Genomic DNA, 22,940 nt, shown 5'->3' with positions numbered 1-22,940 from the left:
TGATTGTCAATGCTCAATGACTAATGAGATCTCAGAGCACATTATTGGCAACGGGAGGTCCTGAATCCAAATTGAATCATGTCTTTCATGTAACAGGAAAACCTTCTTCGAACTCATCGGCGAAATGAAGACATTCTTCCGAATGACAAAGACATTACCTTTATCCTGTTGACGGCTTCAATGAATAGAGTCGAGTTGCGGATAGATTGGAAAGTAATGTAATGTAATGTGAAAATGTTGAGCTAGACGATCATGTTAAAAGGGGCGATATCTAACAATTGAATTGAATTTAATTGAAGGGTTTATTCGTCAAGTATATAAAATACATGAATTTTCAAATCATTGTGTACAGCAACACATAACATATTAATAATTCGACAAGCAGTCAGTGGTCTGCAAACAATTTTCAAAAGCTACTTAACTCCAGCAGATGGCGAGTGAGTGACTTTCATCTAAATATGGAAAGTTTATTGTATTTCTTTATTGTATTGTATTTTTATATTTATTTTGTAGTATTTATATTTAAAATTGATAGGCTAAGCCATTTTAATTGTTACATATATTGTAATGATTTTTTTTAATTGTGTTATTGTTCGTTGAATGCTTCTGAATGCAAATTTGAATTATTTTTGTTTTACTAAACCATTAAACAAACCATAACACATATCCTACTACCATTTATTTCACAACACACTGCAACACTAGAATTGACACAAATTAAAATTATACCGTATAATAACAAACATAAGATTTTCACTTTTAATTTTAAAACACATTTCATCACTTGGTATGATTACTTAAACTTGTCAAACTCAATTAAATTATCCTACATTAACATCAACTTGTACTACATGGACAGTTCATGAAGCAACTTTGTCAAAGGGTATAATGTACTTTTTCTAACACAAAACACAAAGTTCACAGATTTACACTTAACTTACACAATTTGAAGATGGTAATAGTAAAGCTTCCCGTAAAATATTTGTGAAAAACAGTAAAACAATGGGTGGTATAAATAAAAACTAGCATTTGCTTTTACAACAATCCTTTTCAAGTTTAACTTTAAACTTAAGTTTGCAACAAGTCTACATCTATTTCTAACGAGTCCACAGTAAAGTGTATATCGTAACGAGTCTGGTTGAGTGTAAATTCCTATGAAATAAGTATGCTAACGTTTATCAATAGTAAGACGTAACAGCAAAAGTGTTTATCAAACTACGGAATATTTTTACGAATCGTTACAACAGTTAGAAATGAAAAGAGTAACATTATAGGTATTAGGAATATAAACAAATGTAAATTTAGAAATGATATCTTAATAAAGTATTTCATTGGTTGCTTGCTTCAATATCACATACGAAAACATCACTGCCAATTTGTTTTACTTACAGTTATCCTGTCTAATAATGTGCCTAAGGTATAATGTATATTATTTGTTTTAGTAGTTATTATATGTATAATAGTATAATAAAAAAAAAGTGTCAGGAGTGGGATTCGAACCCACGCCTACAGAGTAGACTACGACCTGAACGTAGCGCCTTAGACCGCTCGGCCATCCTGACCGGATATTTCCCCACTTCGTAATGAAACGAACCTTTGTAATATTTGTTTTATATCGATATGGTTTTATTACGACAATGCAACGAACGCTGCATTAAACCAAATAAATAGTCCAACTTTAAAGGGAAGGTACACGTTTCGTAATTACTCAAAACATTGTTAACTTAAAAACTGACTTGGTAACGAGCATTGGAGAGCTGTAGATGGTGAAAAACATTGTGGGAAACGACTTCCTCTGAAGTAATGTAGTTTTTGAGAATATGGTAATTTCTCACCAAAATACTAAAATACTTCTAGCTAGAAGTATTTTATTCCTATACGAAAGCACACAAATTCGTCCAACAAGGGTGTTTTTTCCTTCATCATTTACTCGCAACTTTGATGACCGATTGAGTCCAAACTTCCACAGGCTTATAGTTATTTTATGCTTATGATGTGATACACACAGTGAGAAGACTGGTCTTTGACAATTACCAAAGGTGTACCTTCCCTTTAACAAAGACAACGAACGATTTGAATTGTTAGACAATGTTTTTGAAATTAACACGAGACTTCATCAGGGTCAATTATTTTCGAGTCCCTACTTTTGATTAATTTGTCTGTTGTAAACCTGTCGTACTTCCATGCTACAATTATTAAGTGTACCTGCCTCTGTTGGTAGGTAATGGCACGCTTGTAATCTGGGTTAGAACCTAGGTTAGCGATGCCAACAGCTAGGTACATTGCCCAGCAGAAACTGGGGCGGGCTTTCACTGCCCCTAGGACCAACGACAATGCGCAGTGACAAACTTTGAGTTTATATTACTTGCCGTAATTTCATGCTGCATTTCTTGAGCGAGTAACTTCGACCTTTCCAACCCATCCACTCTATTCCCTGTCCTAACGGCGCGTCTGCCTGTTGGAAGTATACACCATTCAGATTAGCAGTATGGCAATCTCTATACCACCAGGCACCGGTAAATGTCACAGCACAGTTTACACTCCACACATCATTGTCCTGATCCTTGGTAGTGAATTAGCGCCCATTGTGCCATGCTGTCAATGAATCGACTGCTGTACTTTGAGCATCATATAAACCGACCTCGAGAGTGTACTTGTCACCTATAACACCAAACTCACCATAAGAAGCCCAAGCTCTGTTAGACTGCCAATCTTCCATATCTACTCTGAGTTGCCATTGACCCGATCCAGTAAGGTCACGCAGGATATCATTCCCCAACCAGAACTCATTATGCAGATCACCAAACCCAGATTGGTATTCAGTCCAGTTACGGTAAAAGTCAACAGAGCCGTCTTGTCGCCTCTGGAACACGATCCAGCCTCCTCCGTCTGTCTCCATATCGCAGTAAACCTGTAACCCACCAGATGGACTTGTTTGATAGATTGTGTATATGCCACTCTCACGATAACCAGCTTGATACATCATAAAACAACTGTTGTAACTTGCAGTGCTCTGTGTTGGGAACAGATTGTTGTTCACATTGTCATCATAGTACACACTTCCTTGCAGGTCAACGAAGTCATCTGGGTTGCGTGCCCTGCTGCCATCGTTCAACACACATAAACGTTTTATGATGTGATAGTTGACTGATACACATTGTGGATCTTTGAAGCATTGTCGCACACAGTTGACTGGAGATGGTTCAGTTTTCCAACTAAACACATGGTTCAGCAACGCACGATCGCGGACCATGTTAAAGGCTGAACCGTTTGTGCACTCACTGATGCAACTTTCCACCATGGAAATAATCATGACAACAACCATGAACAGTTTCATGATGAAGATAATATGAAATTTACCAGAAGCAAGCTAGTATCTTCACTTGGTGTTGATCTTTAACTGTACGTCAGTTACATGGACAGACCTATCCGCACGGTTAAAGTACCGAACATGCACTGTGGCCACAGCGAAAATAGAATGGTATGTAGTGTACAAGCAGCACTTTGTCAATCTTTGTAGAGCAATTTGGACAACGTTGCCTCCGTGCAACTTTCCACCATGAAAATAATCAAGACAGCAACCATGAACGTTTCAACTCTGAAGGTAGCTAAGAAAGCTGTTAGATGCAATGCAGTTATCTTCACTTGGTGTTGATCTTTAACTGACTGTCAGTAACACATACACCCTTAACCGTACGGTTCCAAACACGCACTGTGGCCGCAGCGAGGATTAAACTGAGTGTGGTGCCCAAGAAGCACTTTGCAATATTTACAAAGCAATTTGTGCAGCGCATCTTTTTTATAATTCATAACAAAGTATTACATTATTGATGAAATTGCTTTTAGTTTGTATCTATCAGTATGACCTATAACCTTGGCCTTGTCGGCCTATAGTCAAGCCATTAGTTATTAATTCAGCTAAGTGCAAAGTTGGGTTGAAAGGACACTAGATAATGTATGATGGTGGCTAAGAGGTTTAATAAGGTCATATAGGCTAAGTGGCTTGTTTAATTTATAGACATTGGAGACTTTTGGTAATTGTCAAAAGACAGTCTTCTCACTTGGTGTATCTCAACTATGCATAAAAAAACTGTGGACATTTGAACCTAATTGGTCCTTGAAATTGTGAGATAATAATGAAATAAAAGGCACCCTTGTAACACGGTAGCTGTATGGTAAGCACGGGTTATTCGCTTAGGAGTGACAGCATTTAAACACAAGTTTATTGTCAACGGATACCGAAATATAATATGCTTGGAATTAATACTATACCAATGATGAATTACAACACATCGGGTTGCATAAGTCGTTCAGGAAACTAAATGCCATGCTATTTGAGATTGGTGTAATGTGAGTAACTTATGGATTCTACATTGATCAATAATCACCACTACGAGGTAACCTATGGAGGAAACGATATAATAAAACTTTCTTATGGATGGGGGAAAGACGATTTCTAATTTTGGTAAATCCTGCGCCGCGTGGCCATTTTAGTTGCAATGTCCCCATGGTTTGATGTCAGCGCACTGGAAAGCTTTTGATCAGTTTATGGTAAAGGGTTACGTTTGAATTGGTATACGTTGTAATGTTCGTATCTGTGTGTGTCATTAATTAAATCACCGAAGAGCCCCAGGGAACAATTTACATGTTGGATCCACTGGGCGGGATCGGACGGTGAATTATATTACGGGTAAATAACTCCGATTGGGGCACAATTGAATCATGCTATTTAAGATCGGTGTAATGTGAGTAACCCATGGATTGCCCGCAATAAGTTTTCATCCATACGAGGTATCTGATGTTAGAAACGAGTGAATAACAAAAGTACATGGGACATTACGAAACATGTTGGTGTTTAATTCTGCTGCGAGGGACCATATTGGATGAAACGCCTCATGTGCTTGTTGTCAGCACGATGGAAAGCTTTGATATTGTAGGTAGAGGGTAGCCTTGCTCAAGGCAGTCGCATTATTCGCTCCGAAAAGACGCCGCTGTAAACCCACCCGTATACCATGTGCGTGGTGCGTGCGATCACACCGCATGACCCACCCGTATACACACTGTCACATCGTACGACTACTGTGCACACAAGTCATCCGCACTCGTACCACTAACCGCATGCGGAGGCCGTCAGGCCGACAGCCTTGTCGGGTCTGTTACTTCCGGGTTACTTCCGGGTTTAATGTGCTTCATGAAAAAAAATTCCTCTCGTAAAAAAAAATGGGGGGGGGGGGCTCTCGGATATGCTAGTGAGAATATGTATACCTTTCGTCAGACCTATCAGACAACACAGGATGTGAGGCAAATTAATTATTCATTTTGACGTCCAATCACGCACTTCCCTTATCACGACCTTTGGACCCAATCATGCTCGCTGAGCGTCCGTGGTGGTGGCACATGTCTCGTCTTTCCCGGGCATTATGGTAATGAGCTGACCGTGGGAACTCTTCGCTTATTATAGTAATGAGCTCAGTGGCTTCAACACATACCCTACAAGGCTGTGGGCCTAACGGCCGACGCATGCGGATAGTGTACGGGGGCATCGTTTCGTGCGATGTTACGCACAGTGAATACGAGTAGGTTTTTATACAGCAGCGGTCTTTTTTTCGGAGTGAATAATTCGACTGCCTTGAGCAAGGCTAGGTAGAGGGTTAGTTTGGGTGTTACGCACGATGTGATGTGTGTATCGTTGCGTGTCATTAACTTAAAGTCACCTGGAAGTAAATATATATTTTGTTCAAACATAAGACTATATGTTAATGAACAATAAAACAATTGTTTTAGTAATTGTTTGTCACGATTCATATGTTTACAAAGTAAATAAAGTTCCTCAGGGGTGACTCCGCCTTTGTGACGTCAATCGAGGCAGACTTTGCCTTGATCAAACATCGACCCCCCATTGAATCTGCCTGCAATGCGTAGAGTTCGTTCAAGTACATGTAAGTCCAAGTGAGTCTTCTCACTTGGTGTGTCTCAATTAATGAAAACAAAATAACAATTCTGTGAAAGTTTGAGCTCAATCGGTCGTCTAAGTTTACTTCTTTCTCAAAAATCACGATACTACAGAGGGAGCCGTTTCCCGTAATGTTGTATACCATCAACAGCTCACATTACTCGTTACCAAGTAAGGTTAAATGCTAATAAATAGTTTGAGTTATTACCAACATCGGTAGCGTCCACTGAATTTAATGTGATCATAAAGACAATAATTTGAAATCGTGTTTCTACGTAATTGTGTGTAAATTTGTATGTGCATTCCCTGAATTTACATGGATGTTTAATAAATGACATCATGTTTCTAATTCAAGCAAGCCCACAGTGAAATTCTGAATAGTTTAATGAAATACAAGGATTTTGTTTAAAGGGGAAATTGAAATTAAATATGGACCCTTGTGCAGGCAAACTATGACATCGTCGGGAGTGAGAACACGGTGACAACACGCATCATGTTGATGGTATTCGTTGTGTTCATATTGATATATTATGTTTTACAGACAGAACAGTAGGAGTGGAGCCCTCCGTTAGCCTGTTCAAACGAATAAGGCAGCACAGTGCAATTTTTGGTAAAAACAGAATTGCCATTCTGTCAGTCCTGCTTCCCCTCATACATCTGTTCTTATTGCGGCTCTTAACCGTTTAGACACATTTCTACAGAACCGAGTGACGCATCAAGTTTTCAAATGTTGGTTTTCAATGCACGGTTCGAACTCGACGCATGAGAAGCTTCGTAAATGACAACAACTTCAGCTTCTGAGAGAGTTCCGGACCCAGTTCAGTAGCAGGTCCTCACAAAACATTTCTATGGTGCATATCGAATATCGCAATTTATTGTATGTGGTCACATTTGGTTTCTTCTTGTGATTTCTTCGGCTCACTCCTTCCTCTGCAAGCATTTTACTTTGATTAGGACTCGTCTTTTAAAGACCGTGATTCAATAATTTAGGCTAGTCACAAAACTTAATTTTATTTTTGATAATATTTTCAGCTTTTGAGAAGGTTCCGGACCCACTATTTCAATAGCAGGTCTTCACAAAACCTTTCTTTGGTGCATGTATCGAATATCTCAATGTATTGTTATTGGTCATATTTAGTCTTTTCTTGTTCTTTGCTTAGTTTCACTCTTTCCTCTGCAAGCAATTTTACTTTCATTATGACTCAAATCATAAAGACTGCGAATCAATAACTTCAGGCCAGTCACAAAACTCCATTTGATTTTCGAGTACCTCTATATTTTGAACAAACCAGAACAAACATATCGGGTGGCAGGATGTCATAAAACAAACACTTGGCTTGCTTTCTCCTAATTAGACCCGGTTCGATTTGGGGTTTCAGTTGCTACCTAACTGCTTCAGTTTCCCCTGAATAATCGATTGATTTTTGTCCCGCATTTTAAGACAGTGGACACTATTGGTAACTGTAAAAGATTAGTCTGCACACAGTTGATGTATTTCAACAATATGCATAAAATAACAAACCTGTGAAAATTTTAGCTCAATCGATCGTCAAAGTTGCGAGATAATAATGCAAGAAAAAAACACCCTTGTCACACGAAGTTGTGTGCTTTATGGTGCTTGATTTCGAGACCTGAAATTCTAAACTTGAGGTCTCGAAATCAAATTCGTGGGAAATTACTTCTTTCTCGAAACCTACGTCACTTCAGTGGGAGCTGTTTCTCACAATGTTTTATACTATCAACCTCTCCCCGTTACTCGTTAGCAAGAACGGTTTGATAGTGATAATTATTTTGAGTAATTACCAATAGTGTCCACTGCCTTTAAAGTTGAAATTGCATTATATTGTTCGTTGCCCTGTCTCTGTAGAGTGACTAATTCGCAATTCTAAGAATCATCGGATTCACAACAGTCAGAATAAAATGATATCAAATGTAAATGTATTATGTCAAATAGATGTTCAATGTTATATGCATGATTAAGTTGTAATTCTTGAAGCACTTTCGGTTGCGTTATGTTTGCATTACTTTATAAAGGTCCAAGTTCCAAGAAAGCCTCACATGTTTTAACATTAACATGCATGGCAAGTGTGGTCTACTTAGCAAACTAGTCTAGACAGGAAGAGTAACTGGATTGAACAAGATAACTTGTGTTTAACGTAATTATCCATAAAGTAAGAAAAAAGACTGCTTTGAGTCAATTTTACACGTTCCAAAATTCGTATGTGACGAAACATTAAATTTATACTTTCACGGATATAATACACAACTGAGTGACAGCATGAGAGCGGTGCATATATCACCCTGATGTATTATCACATAGATGCTCTCGAGGATTAGAGATGTAGAATCAGGGACTCCTCATCTCGGTAATAAAGGAATGCTAACAACTGAATGAGTCGAGACCGATTACAGGCACATCGGCCGAAGTCTCCCCTTCTAGTTTATTCCTGATTCCCTCCTCTTGGTTATATACAATAAATATCTTAGAACAAATGATCTTATATCACGTGCCTTAAGTACTGCTGGCTCCTACTGTTCGCTTTCTACTTACACAGCTGAACAGTGAATGTTTCATCCCGTCTTTAAGTCTCCAGAGAGGAGGAAAGTCTGGCATCGCCTAGCCAGGGCAATTATAGCGCTGTGACGAATTACCCCGAAGGGACAGCACAATTCCAGTATGTCGCTAATGTGTTTTCTGTCAACAACTGTAATTATGTGTTAAAAGGTATTATTAAACATTGCATATGAGTACGTATAAATGAATGTGTTTGTGTACGTTTTACTTGCGGCGGGAATAAGTAATAGTTTACCTTTACACTTGTGTGTAAAAGGATCTGTTGGCTTTCCTGAGTTATGTGAAGACAAAAAAACAGGCGTATTACTCTAGCAGAATTCAAACCCGCGCCATGATACAGCTAATGTCATAACTATCCGAAATTGCCATCTAGTAGGAAGAGTAGAAGCATTGTAAATCCTAGCAGCGTGCACTGCGATGATATAAGCCTATGTTAAATGCAACGGGATTCGACAGGTACAAGCTTGTCATTAAGGTTTAACCCTTACACCCATGTGTTTAAAGCACCATATTCCCACAGACAAACAATCTCAGAAAGCATAAGCCCTTTTCACACTGTATCTCATTTACCCGTGGAATACAGCCCCGGAGAGGCCCCGGGACTTGTTTTTACCCCCAATGGTTACCCCGGCGCACCTTCACGTTGTATCACTATTCCACGAGGTTCCGGTTGCAATGACGTCACAAAAATACAATACCGCCCTCTAGCGACAGGTTTAAAACTTTTCAAAATGAACTTTTTGAAGATGTGTGTGGTGAAGTTTTGTGTAACACTTCAGACCGTTATTCCCAGGGGTCAACCCCGGGGAATAGAGTAGTGAGACAAGGGCGTTACTCAGGTGGGATTCAGACCCAGGACCTTTATGTCTTGTTTTGGAGGATCACCACGTACACTGTAAAACCAAACGTTTAATATCTAAACGCTTTCATAAACGCCAAATTGTAACGATTTATAAACGTTTTGACGCATTTACTTATAAACTGTGTTTAGACTCTACACATGTTTAATACTGGGACTTAAACGTTGATTGTAAACACAGTAATGTTTATGTGTTAAACATGTACACGTTTAATAACTGAACACAGCAACACACGTTTAATTTCAGAACGCAAACACGTTTATTCGATTAAACATCTAAATGTTTAACAATTAAACACTTAAACATATTTATTATTTGTTGTTAAACACCACAACATGTTTAATACCTAAACATAACACTGTTTATCAAAATGTTTAATGTTTATTAAATAAACACTTTGACGTGTTTACAGACCTGTAACGATTTTTAAACACACCGACGTGTTTTAAATTGTGCATGTGTTTAGCTCTAATCAGTACAACAATTATAAACACGTCTATGTGTTTTTAAAGATGTTTCACACTTATACGTATACAAAATGTTTAGATGTTTATTTATAAACACTTTGACGTGTTTACAGGCCTGTAACGATTTTTAAACACACCGACGTGTTTTAAATTGTGCAAGTGTTTAGCTCTAATCAGTACAACAATTATAAACACGTCAATGTGTTTTTAAAGATTTTTCACACTTATACGTATACAAAATGTTTAGATGTTTATTTATAAACACTTGACGTGGTTACATGCCTGGAACGATTTCTAAACACTCAGACATGTTTTTAAATTGTGTACGTGTTTAGCTCTAAACAATAACAAAAATTATAAACACGTCTATGGGTTTTTAAAAAGATTTCACCCTCATACGTATAAAAAATGTTTACATATAAACACTTTGACGTGTTAGCTCTAAAACAATAAAACTAAACAATTATAAACAATGTGTTTAAAAAATTGTTGTTCACATGCATGTTTAAATCTTGTTCATGTACTTTTCTTATAAACACTTTGACGTATTTATGGGCCTCTAACATTTTTAAACACAGTCCACCGACATGTTTTTCAATTGTAAGTGTAACATAAAAATAGACATGTCAATGTATTTAAAAGCACGGTTATAATGATAGTGCTTTCGCTTTGCTGATTAACACCTTGCAAAAGTACAGGACACAAATTAAAATCTGAGGCATGCCGTCAGTTGTTTAACTGGGGAAGTCTCCCCCAACCTGCCACCTCCCACCATGCAGGGCCCATTTTCATAAAGCTGTTTAGCAGAAAATACTGCTTAGCAAATTTCTCTACTAAGCAAAAGTTGAGTGGGGACCAGTCACAACAATGTAAGCATTAAGGAATTTTGGCTGGTTACCTGTTTCTGCTAAACAAGATTGTTCTGTGCTAAGCAAGATTATGTGCTTATAGGCTTTACGAAATTGGGCCCTTATGAGATCAAAGAAAAATCAACTATGAATATTGAGTAATAAAAACCACTTTTCTTTTCATCGGTTTTGTTACTCCGTTCTATATTTCCTTTTGAGATGACATGGGTCTGACAAAATCAAATACATGAATCTGCCTGTAAATAAAGTTGAAAACATTTAATAATTCGCCAACAGTCAGACAAGTTAAACCCCTTAATTGTCAAGAAGTTTGTGTTGTGTGGCTGGTGGATTTTATTTAATGCTCATACCCTGTAACTGTTTTTAAAACAGCAAAAATACTGCAAATTCACAGTAAACACCCACAAAACATGTTAAACCACCAAATGTTTAATTTTGAAATGCCTATTAACTGGGCTGTCTCGTCACACTGTTAATTGCATGGAATTTGATTTTGCTGATAGCGAAACCACTGCAAGCTGGCGGCGCACGCACGTCAGATGCTTGACGAGATAGCCTCTTCAATTCCTATTTAATTCTACATCAGTATAAATACCTAAAAACATGTTAAAATGTCAAATGTTTAACACAGCCTTTTAAAGCCTTAAAAATAACCTTTAATTTGAAAGGTACATTGTAAGGTTTTTGTGCCCCAAAACGTTTTACATTTCATTCTACATTATTTCAGGTATTAAAGTTGCATGGTCCATGTTCCGGTAGAAAAGGAGACAAATTTGAATTTTTCTGGTGAGCGAATTTGGAGAGAGTATCAATCACAGTAGCGAACAATATTTTAAGTTTTCAGTTTTGAAGGCCAGAAACCACGAAATAAAACTACAGTACTACACTAAATCGAAATTTGGGCCATGCAACTTTAATTAAGGTTTTCAGAAATTAAAGGTATAATTCAAAGTTCTGTAAACATCAGAATCAAAATACTGAAACTAACTTGTGAAACTTTAAACTTGTTTGTTCAGAAAATGCTCAAGTAGACAGGAATCCAATGCGAAATCCTTTAAATTTTGGCCAAACTGAAACATTTAAAGGATTAGTCAGCAGAATTTCCACTGATGGAAGTTGATGATGATGCTACTGCCAGCTTTTGGCGCAGTGTGTTGCTGAAGACCCTATACTTTGAACTTTTTTTCCCTTCAAATTGCACCCCACCAATACAATGAGTCTGGAGTGTACCAAGAAGTTGTGAATATATTTTGGGGTACTCCAAATCAAAAACATAATACACACCCAGCAGCGTGATTACAGCGTCTGCGACTGTTTTAATACAAGAAATGTGGACACCATCTCCAACGATGAAAACTCCCCTGATCTTGCCGTCACTTTTGATGATCATGAATTTAGGTGGCTGTCTATCGTCAGTTTTCAAGGTGTCATCAACTTCGTCATCTTGTACGTCCTGAAAGTTAAATGTTTGAAATATGAAAGCAATTTACAATATGCATAGTCCGCACTTGGCAACAAAATAATTTTCCACGGGTATGTTGTTGCAGAACGAAAAACAGAGGCTCCAAAAAGTTTCAAAATTACTACATGAAAATTCATGCTAGTAGCCTTCAGGGGCAGATCCAGTTGGGCTACCAACTCCTGCTTGAATAAAAGCAATTTTCCACACTACAGAAAACCAGGAAATTACCATCATGGCGGTGGAAGCGAATAAAATGAGCAGCAAAACTATCATATGACCTACTAGTATAGCAACAGAGGGAACACTTGAACTCATTCTCTTCCATCATGCAATTATGGCTAAAAACCAAAACAACACAAATATTTACAATACTGAACTAGGCCTACCATGATGACGATATTTTCGCCAGTGGGGTGAGATTCACTTGTTAAGGAATGCATTTGAGTGTACATGTACTGTAAAGCTTGAGTGTACATGTACTGTAAAGCTGAACTATTTGCTGATTGAGAAGCATAGCATAGCAAGCATATACATTCTTCCGACAGATAACTGAAATTAATTATGGCCTGTTGGCTGGCCTATGCATGCCATGGAGTACTGTACTGACAATGACTGACGTTAGCATGGTTAGGGCCTATAACAACTTAAGCCTACTTCGCCCTACACTACAGCTATGACTAATGTGAGCTCGGGAGGCCTAGGCCTACACATGACTACAGCCTAACAAACAATAAACATACAAACATCCAACAAATTTTAAAAACTAAGTAAATTTCGAGGGGTACGATGATGATTGATAGTTGATACTGATGCTGAATGACATATTATTTGATATACCATGTATACCTACCTAGCCTCCTAACTATCCTATTCCTAGTCCTTCCTAGAGTAGACCTGTCAGTGTCATAGTCCTACCCTATACAAATTGTACTTAACTTGACTTAAGGTCACGATCACGTTAAGAGGCCGTAATATTACTTTAAGTTTTAAGTCATGATTGTAAATGTAAGTACCATAATATGCCTACCACCGCACACGGTATGCCTAATGTTTTAATGTGATACTTTAGTCTTTATACGTAGTGTAGTGGATAGTGTTAGAATTAAATTTAACGTTAAATCGACCCTGGCCCTCCACTCCGGCTCCGTAAACGCAAAAGTTAATACAGGGGGTCTAATAATTTTGAGCCTTACAAACGTATCTGAAACATCTACTTAGTATAATCAAACCTGATGAGTGTGATGGGTGATCAAGCAGCAGACGGCAAGTATGAAACTGTGGTGACTCAGAGTATCGCCGAGTTATGAGTGATCTTGAGTTGGTGACGGCCGATGATTACATGCAGAATGATGCTACCCTCGCGCTGCCCTTTGCATATGCTAGCTACACAGTACTACTATGTATGTACACGCGTCCAATACACAAAAAGTTATCAACTGCTGTCAATGTTGCTCTTGTCATTGGCGCGCGCGGCAAATCTTTGGCAGGCAGCCAATTAGTGGATCAATGTCATGTTCAGTTGCTCCTGATATAGGCCTACGAAGTTTAAAAACGAATGTGTTTATCAAGTGTACAAACTAAACACATGCACGGTTTAGACGATAAACGCACCGCATTGTATGTTTAGTTTAAAAACGCATGTCACGTGTATAAACTAAACACATCCATTTGTATTTTATTACGTTTAGTTTAAAAACGCATGTGTTTATCATGTGTATTATAAACTAAACACACTGTGTTTAGACGACACTTACGCACAAAGTTTGTATTATGTCATTATGTGTTTAGTTTAAAAACGATGTGTTTATCTTGTAAAACTAAACACAGTGTGTTTAGTTTAGTTTATACACATGATAAACACATGCGTTTTTATTATTTTGCCTGTGTTTATCACATAAACTATACACATTGTGTTTAGAAGATAAAACCCGCCATTTGTATTGTATTGGTAAATGTTTAGTTTAAAAACGCATGTGTTTATCATGGTGAATAGACTAAACATACTGTGTTTAGTAAACGCACCAAGTTTGTATTATATTATGATATGTTAAGTTTAAAAACGCACGCGTAAAACTAAACACATTGTGTTTAAGAACGCACCATTTGTATGTTATTATTTAGTTTAGTTTTAAACCGCATGTGTTTATCACGTGTATAAACTACACACAATGTGTTTAGACGATAAACGCACCAAGTTTGTACTAAGTTATATGTTTAGTTTAAAAAGGCAAGTGTTTATCTTGTGTGTAACTAAACACATTGTGTTTAGATGATAAACGCACAATTTGTATTTTATTATCATACGTTTAGTTTAAAAACACATGTGTTTATCACGTGTATAAAACTAAACACATTGTGTTTAGACGATAAACGCGCCATTTATATTGCATTATTATATGTTTATTTTAAAAACGCATGTGTTTATCTTGTGTAAAACTAAACACATTGTGTTTAGATGATAAACGCATCATTTGTATCGTACTATTATGTGTTTAGTTTGAAAACGTGTCATGTGTTTATCACGTGTAGTAACTAAACACCATGTGTTTATAAGAGATATATTATACGACCCACACCACTTTGTTAAACGTTTTGCATTGCTTAAACACTCGGTGTTTAAATGATAAACGCGTCATTTCTAGTTTTGTTATCATGTGTTTAGATTAAAAACGCGTCATGTGTTTATCAACCAAATCCAACATGAAAGTGTTTAGATTATAAACGCGTCATGCGTTCAGCGGTTTTACAGTGTAGGTTCTTTTCATCTCCGACAAAATCATGGTAAACTTTTTTAGCCGCCATTTGTCAAAGTTTCCCGTGGAGACAAGATGTTCGTTGTAATCCACGTTGTCTTGAAATATGATAGGGCGGAACGAAACAAATGTGTTGCTTTTGGCCCGATAATCCCAAAGAGCTGCAAAACCACGAACTATTGCTTTTGTTTTCACCCTGAACAAGTTAATCGGGCACCAGTAACATACGTTAAGTGAGAGTCTCTTTTGGCTGGTAACCATTTTCTGGTTAGCATTTTAATGTGCTTAGATTTTTTTGTGATTAAGCAACTGTTTGGAATTGGCCACTTTCTCTTTTATAGTATTCGTGGCCAGAGGCATTTTCCCTAGTCAATATCTATAATTGCTTCGTTCTCAGGGGACGTAAACGCCCGTTCATTATCCTCAAACGTATTATGAGGCTGCACTTCTATAAAGGAAGGTTAATGACCGAAACAACACATTTATTTCGAGGGATAGTTGTGTGAATCGTATTCATTCCACACAAACAAATTTAATAGCAAGCAGTTGTATTGCCCACAGCGCCCAATCTGAGGGCAGCATGTCCCTTTACGATCACTGGAGCTCACAGCAGATGTTATAACCGATACATGGACGATTTAAAGTGATTATTCGTTATCGTTAAGTAACAGTTTAATCTACATAAGAAAACTCATCTATGGACCAGGTGTTGTTGTTGTTGACCGAAACTTCTTGTACCGGCGTACACAATAAAACAATTACACAATACACAGTTTGACCACTATTCGTCCGGTGAACATAACCCATACACTCATACAAAAGTGGGATTTGTAATCCTATTCAAAGTATTAACACACATCATGAGCCCATTGAGACTGCATCTTGGCATCGTAATGGATGGATTGATTTCAAATAGATCCGTTTTCAATCTTATGATCTTACTTCTGCCGAAGCATATAGCTCCAGCCTTTGCAGATAATCAACAAAGTCTAGGCACTTACACCCAATGCAAATATCAACACAGTCCACGCACTTTAAAGCCAATGTAAATATCATTGTATTTGCCTAGCAGGTAACTTGATCTTTTAATACCCTCTCTCTACTTGGCCTCTGTCAGCTGATGGTTTGAACTTTTTTGAATCGGTCAATGGCTGGTCAAGTTGCATGTCTCGGTGAAAATCCATCTGGGGAAAAATATTTGTGAATTATATTTAAATCATAAATGATTAGTTAATTTTGAATGGCCATGTTACCTATTGTACGATACTGAGGAATTTAAGAGAACATCTTACAATAATTCATTGGATTCATAAATGCTTATAATATGTTAAAAGATTGCCAAGGCAGTTGAAATAATTCACAAGATCCTGAGCTACAGATAATTATAATATGTCTGCGCTATCAACCGCATGCATTGTTACAAACATGAAAGTGTACATACACTGGTTCACACAAAACAGAAAGAAACAAATACGAGGGGGGGGGTGGGGGTGGGGGGGTGTATGGGGCAATTAACTCAAGTCGCGATCTTTAGAAAACCTCGTTTGTCATACACTAAATGTTCAAGAATTGCACTCCAACCTTTTTAAAGAGCTCGGAAGACTAGCTTTTCATTGAGCTTAGTGCTTCACATAATAATAGAAGCGGGGAATTGTTATACACGATGACTTTACATGGAAGTGCAACCGCCGTTGGTCTAGTTACCCTGTATCGACTATAACCGGAATACGTAACTTTGTATCTACTCATTTGAATGTCGGCGATGTATTGCTCGTAGTCCTTCAAAATAACCGGGTTATCGCGAGTTATCCCGAGTTATCGCGAGTTATCGCGAGTTATTGCGAGTTATTGGTTATTGTTATCATGGTTACACCAAGAGTAACATCACATGTCTTTATTTAGGGCAGGCCACTTGAATTGGTGCCACTTGAATTGGTGCCAGTCCTAATTATCAACTACTTCAAGCTAGAAAGCATACTGGTAAGTATTCCGCCTACAAACGTCAGCGTTTGTTTGCTTTAAAGGCAGTGGACACTATTGGTAAATGTCAAAGACTAGCCTTCACAGTTGGTGTATCTCAACATTTGTATAAAACAACTAACCTGTGAAAATTTGAGCTCAATCGGTAATCGAGATAATAATGAAATAAAAAACCAACCTTGACACACGCAGTTGTGTGCGTTCAGAGGGTTGATTTCGAGACCTCAAGTTCAAAATCTGAGGTCTCGAAATCAAATTCGTGGAAAAGTACTCCTTTCTCGAAAACTATGGCACTTCAAAGGGAGTCGTTTCTCACAATGTTTGACACCATCAACCTCTCCCCATTACTCGTCACCAAGAAAGGTTTTATATTAATTATTATGTTGAGTAATTACCAATAGTGTCCACTGCCTTTAAGTCCTACGTCGGTGCCAACAGTGCTCAGAATGCTATACTTTGAACATTGAACAAGAATAAGAGCAGTTCTTATTTACCCATGTAGCCCGACATTGTTCGTCAAAACAACCCGACTCTGAAAGGCCGTGCGTGTCTAAATAGACACTGCAGCTGAAGCTCTAATCAATTAGAAGGCTTAGATGGATTGGTGGCTGCATCATCAATATTTAGTCTCTGTTCCTTGATTTGACGCTCATCACCATCGCTTTCTCTCTATGCATCATTGTTTTATCAGAAAGCTTTAACTCGCGATATTCGTTTCGTACTTGGAAACTGCAAGTAAGTCTACCCGATAGATATGTCCACGGGGAGTCGAATTCAATTACATCCTAGAATAAGTAAAATAGGGGTCATAAATAAGAGTATTTTTAAACTAAAATGATCTGTTTAAATTCTACGATGCCGTTGTAATAACACATTCCGCATACATTCCCTCCTCGTGTTCATTTATATTTCTCACTAATAAGATTAGTTTGTGTGTGGTTGTAATTATTTTACTGGTTAGAAATGGATGTTCTGACAATTGATAGCTCCGTTTTATGTGACCATTTTCAGTTCACATTAGTTCAATTATTATTGCGGTTTTGTTTGGTCACTGTCACTTGCATTAGTGTTTAATTGTTGATAATGTTGTTTTATTTTGTGTTCATTAGGCGATTTGGTAAGCAATGGTGCTTTCACAAAACATAACACTACTGCTTTCCAAAATACTTGACTGCAGCCGATTTACTCAATTCGAACCCGACCCAATGCAAACGTGTTCAACCTATCTTGGAGCCGAAACATCTCAATCCAATTTAACTGAACACCTATCGATCAGTGCTGATCACTTCGTAAAATGAGTCTCAAATCATCTTGTTTGTGACTTTAAAGGCACTGTACACTTTAGGTTATTACTCAAAATAAGTGTTAGCATAAAACCTTACTAATGGTAACAAGCAATGGAAAGGTATTGATAGAATAAAACATTGTGAGAAACGGCTCTCTCTGAAGTAATGTAGTTTTGAGAAAAAAGTAATTTCTCACTAAAATAATATTTGAATTGATTCGAGACCTCAGCTGAAAGCACACACTATGTGTTACAAGTGTTCTCGCAACGTCGACGACCAATTGAGTTAAAATGTTCACAAGTTTGGTGTTTTATGCATAGGCCTATGTTTAGATAAACTATAGTTCTTAAAGGCACTGGAAACGTTTGGTAATTGTCAAAGACCAGTCTTCTCACATGTGAGAAGACTGGTCTTGAACAATCACCAAAGGTGTCCAGTGCCTTTAAGAACGGGACATGTAGATTTAGGTTTGGAGAAAAACAATCAAAGTCTAGTGGTCATAAATGACGCTTTCGATGAGGCTTTTGCTGCGTCAGCGATTTTCAGTATATGGCAAATATTGCATCTGCGTTTTGTAGTTCTTTGGGTGTTTTTGCTGACGTTCGGTAATTCAAACAAACGCAATTTTGAAGAAGAAAACACTTTGCGTGAAATCGCATGAATCTGATATTTTTACAGCATGAATGTTCGCGGTTATGATTAACGCAGACTGATGGATTGTAATGGTGACTTGAATCCAGATTAAGACGAATTGGCTCCAAACTAGTAATCTTTTCTAGAAAGCCTTTGAAGTATTCATCACGGGATAATTGCGTTTGCTTAGAAGAAGTACTACAACCCCGTATGGCTGCAAAGTCCATATGGAATGTTGTTAACACCTGTTGTCAGGTTTAGAGTTACCGTTATTCCAGAAATTGTATATAAAATGAATGTTTTCAGAAAAATAATTTATATTGGGTCCCTGAAGGCATAATTTGAATGTATTCATTTGAATGTGTAAAAAATAGTAATGAACCCGTCGGCAATCTAAATTAATTACGTCTTTTACAAGTAAATGGCTCATAAGAAAAACAGTTATCAAGGAACCAAACACAATCATTTTGCTTTGCACTATCTTTTATTTGGTTTCTAGATGTTGCCATGCCTTTGTTAATCTCATCGGTTCGAACAGCTTTCGTGGATCACGTTATCTGTCCCGCTTTGCAATTACAGAGCGCTCCCGATCGTGTATTTGCTTTAAAACATTATATTAATGAGTGCATACAACATCGACCGTGAGCAATCTCTGAGAAACATGGAGTGCATAGCTTCCTTCCCTTGCAGAGCGATGACGCTTCTTGCATTAATTGTTGTGAATATTTGTTTCCGGTACCATATGGTACTTTGAGGTTATATGTTTTTACACATACATTATACCATCCAAAGCTGCAACTATGTTACCACGAAAGTTGTTAAAGGCAGTGGACACTATGGTAATTACTCAAAATAATTATTAGCATAAAACATTTCTTGGTGACGAGTAATGTGGAGAGGCTGATTGTATAAAACATTGTGAGAAACGGCTCCCTCTGAAGTGCTATAGTTTCCGAGAAAGAAGTATTTTTCCACGAATTTTATTTCGAGACCTCAGATTTAGAACTTGAGGTCTCGAAATCAACCTTCTAAACGCACACAACTTCGTGTGACAAGGGTGTTTTTTTCTTTCATTATTATCTCGCAAGTTCGATGACCGATTGAGCTCAAATTTTCACAGGTTAGTTATTTTATGCATATGTTGAGATACAGCAACTGTGAAGGCTAGTCTTTGACAATTACCAATAGTGTCCACTGTCTTTAATGACTCTACATGAGTCACTACCAAACGTATTCAGACCATTTAATAAAGTACAAATTTAGTTGTAATGGCTCTGCGTTGAGTTGACTTACTTTAAACATTCAAAATCACGGCTAAGATGTTTGCATTTTGATAAGACAATAACAACAACATGATAGGCAAATCAACAAAGAAGGTAAACTCAAAGAAGTGTATCGTTTTTCATTGCCCTTTGAGAAATAAACAAATCAATCTAAAGAAAATACAAAAAACAAGGCCACATGCCAGAAAATTTAATTATTATTAGTTGTTAAAGTTAAATTGTTTGTGTCGTATCTAACCTTAAATGTAAGCTGGTTGCATAAAATTGCACGATGGTTAACATTACATTACAGTATACAAATAAATAGACAAATATGTTCGAAAACAAACATCAATAAGCAAATTGGAATCCGAGGTCAACATTTAACAAAACGTCACAGACAATCCATTGTAGCAATCGTTTGCCAATCTAAGATGAAGGTTTGCCGGCAAAAGGTAATTGAGTGTTTATTATTCAATGGTGAATTTGGATTGGGTTTAACGTGAAGGTCACAACAAATCAAAGCACCAAATCAAATTGAAAACTAATCAGATTGTTTTGTATATTACTCGATGCAGTGATGACGCGTAAAATAACGACGGGTGTGGGGCATGTATTTGAACATCAAATATAATACAATTATGAAAATGCAATACAGTTTAAAAACTGAGTGCCGGTAGCACTAAATCGTCGCTCCTTAAACTGACAATCACGTTGTGATATAATAAAAGCCACAGACATAAGTTGTAAGCCTTGGAAACTGCATACACGGACCGAGGTTGGGTAAATTTAGTTAGGAACCAAGATTGAACACTCCGGCGATGACTTGGGCGTCCGTTCAAACCGTATTCACTAGACAGAGAGAGGTCTATCATTTATAGCACAGATAAAGGACCATGGTTACAACAAGTGAAGCTTTAAGTGATAGTAACACTAGTGTTGCTATTGTTATTGCTGAAAACTGTTGTGCGTTTCAAAACGACTTGTGTGAGACAGCTGAGTGAACAACAAGTCAATTTAATAACATGTAAGAGTGCGGTGCAGTTTTGAAACCCTTTTAAAGACTCTGGATACTATTGGTAATTGTCAAAGACCAGTCTTCTCACTTGGTGTATCTCAACATATGCATACAAGATCAAACCTGTGAAAACTGGAGCTCAATTGGTCCTCGAAGTTGCGAGATATTAATGAAAGGAAAAAAAAAAACACCCTTGTCGCACCATGGTCACACGAAATTGTGTGCTTTCAGATGCTTGGTTTCGAGACCTCAAATTCTAAATCTGAGGTCTCGAAATCAAATTCGTGAAAAATTACTGCTTTCTCGCAAACTACATCACATCAGAGGGAGCTGTTTCTCACAATGTTTTATAATATTAACCTCTCCCCATTACTCGTAATCAAATCGAAGGTTTTAAGATAATAATTATTTCGAGTAATTACCAATAGTGTCCATTGCCTTTTAAGTGTGCACTGGTAACACTTAATCAGGGCTTTCTGAATTGACACCGTTTGTGATGTAGAAGCCTTGCTCACACCATTAAATTGTAAGACCGTTTGGTAAATTTAGTTAGAAACCCGGTTTCATCATTCCAGCGGTTACTTATCACATCAACCCGATCAAAGAAAGATCAATCAGTTGTGGCATATAGAGAAATGATCATGGCTACAAACAGTGAAGAACAACGTGCTAAACAACAGATTGTTACTATGTGTATCGCTCAAAACGATCAAATTCACTCTGTGAAGGGTTTTACTCACAACATTAAATTCTAACAAAGCAACAGTGGAAAACTATTTCAAAGAATCCTCTTGGATTTAAAATTGTACAATGTGTGTTGTTTAATTTACTAGTTGGTTTAATTTACTAGTTTAGTCAAACTTATTATTACAAACCCGTTCCTGTTCAACTAATCTTACAAAACCTTACACCAGATACTATTCTTTTAAAATTCTAGGGATTTCGTTCGATGCACCTGCTCCGAATCGTTGACACAATCTTCCTTATCAAGTACGTCACGCAATGTAAATAAATTAATTCCAAACATCGATTGAAACTGACAAACATTTTCAGATTTAGTTTGTCTTGGTAATTTATTTCAATATCACTTACTTTGTAATTATTTAGTGTTGTATTGTGTTGTTTCTGTTTGCGTTAGAATGGTACATAAGTAAAGCGTGGATGTTTTGTTAAATAGTTGTTTTCAATAAAGTCGGTTTGAACTGTCCTTGATTGCAGACGATAAAAACAGACTCAACAATCTCTCAGAAAAAAAATACCAAAGTGCATGGTCACCGAGAACCAAAAGAGTGTCCTTACACAAGAATTAATATTTAAAAACTCTTCTACACAGCGGATCAATTTACAGTCGACAAAGTACACCCACCCTTGATTGGCTTTCAACATGCAGATACATCAGTAAGAGTTTTATGTCAGCGTCGACTTACTATCCCCTTTTCTGGGGACAGATTGGTTTATTAGAGCGACATTGTGGGTTTGTCACGGGTGTTGTGTGCAATCCATGTTATTTACAAAACAACCGGCAAGTAGTCTTTCTACATAAAAAGTATATACATCTCCAAATATATACTAGCACAATCTGTCCTACCATTCAGCAAAGTGTGTCGTACACACAAATATAAATTGAGTAAGTTTTACTACTTTTTAGTTAATTAAATAAAGGCGTTAATAAACAAAAGAAACGCACTTTCCTTCTGAAAACAAATAACAACACCAACCAGCAGCAATAACAACAATAAAAACAACAACAACTGCAAAAGCGCCAAGTACATCGAAGGCCCACAACCCTTGAGACAGTTAAATCAAAGTAAGTTGTTCAGTT

General features: G+C 37.3%; 1 protein-coding gene and 1 non-coding gene across 2 annotated transcripts; both read right to left on the bottom strand.

The window, feature by feature from the left end:
- Window positions 1-1,479: 1,479 nt before the first annotated feature.
- Trnal-cag lies at window positions 1,480-1,562 on the bottom strand. The gene has a single exon. It is a non-coding gene; the product is annotated as a tRNA-Leu (tRNA).
- Window positions 1,563-2,011: 449 nt separating this feature from the next.
- LOC117299511 (ficolin-3-like) lies at window positions 2,012-3,632 on the bottom strand. Its single transcript, XM_033783057.1, has one exon. The coding sequence runs from the start codon at window positions 3,335-3,337 to the stop codon at window positions 2,576-2,578; it is 762 nt and encodes a 253-aa protein (XP_033638948.1). The 5' UTR covers window positions 3,338-3,632; the 3' UTR covers window positions 2,012-2,575.
- Window positions 3,633-22,940: the final 19,308 nt, after the last annotated feature.

The sequence above is a fragment of the Asterias rubens genome, chromosome 14 (assembly GCF_902459465.1).
Source record: "Asterias rubens chromosome 14, eAstRub1.3, whole genome shotgun sequence".
NCBI classification, from domain to species: domain Eukaryota; kingdom Metazoa; phylum Echinodermata; class Asteroidea; order Forcipulatida; family Asteriidae; genus Asterias; species Asterias rubens.
The sequence above is the reverse complement of the archived record's forward strand: the minus strand, read 5'-3'. Positions and strand labels throughout refer to the sequence as shown.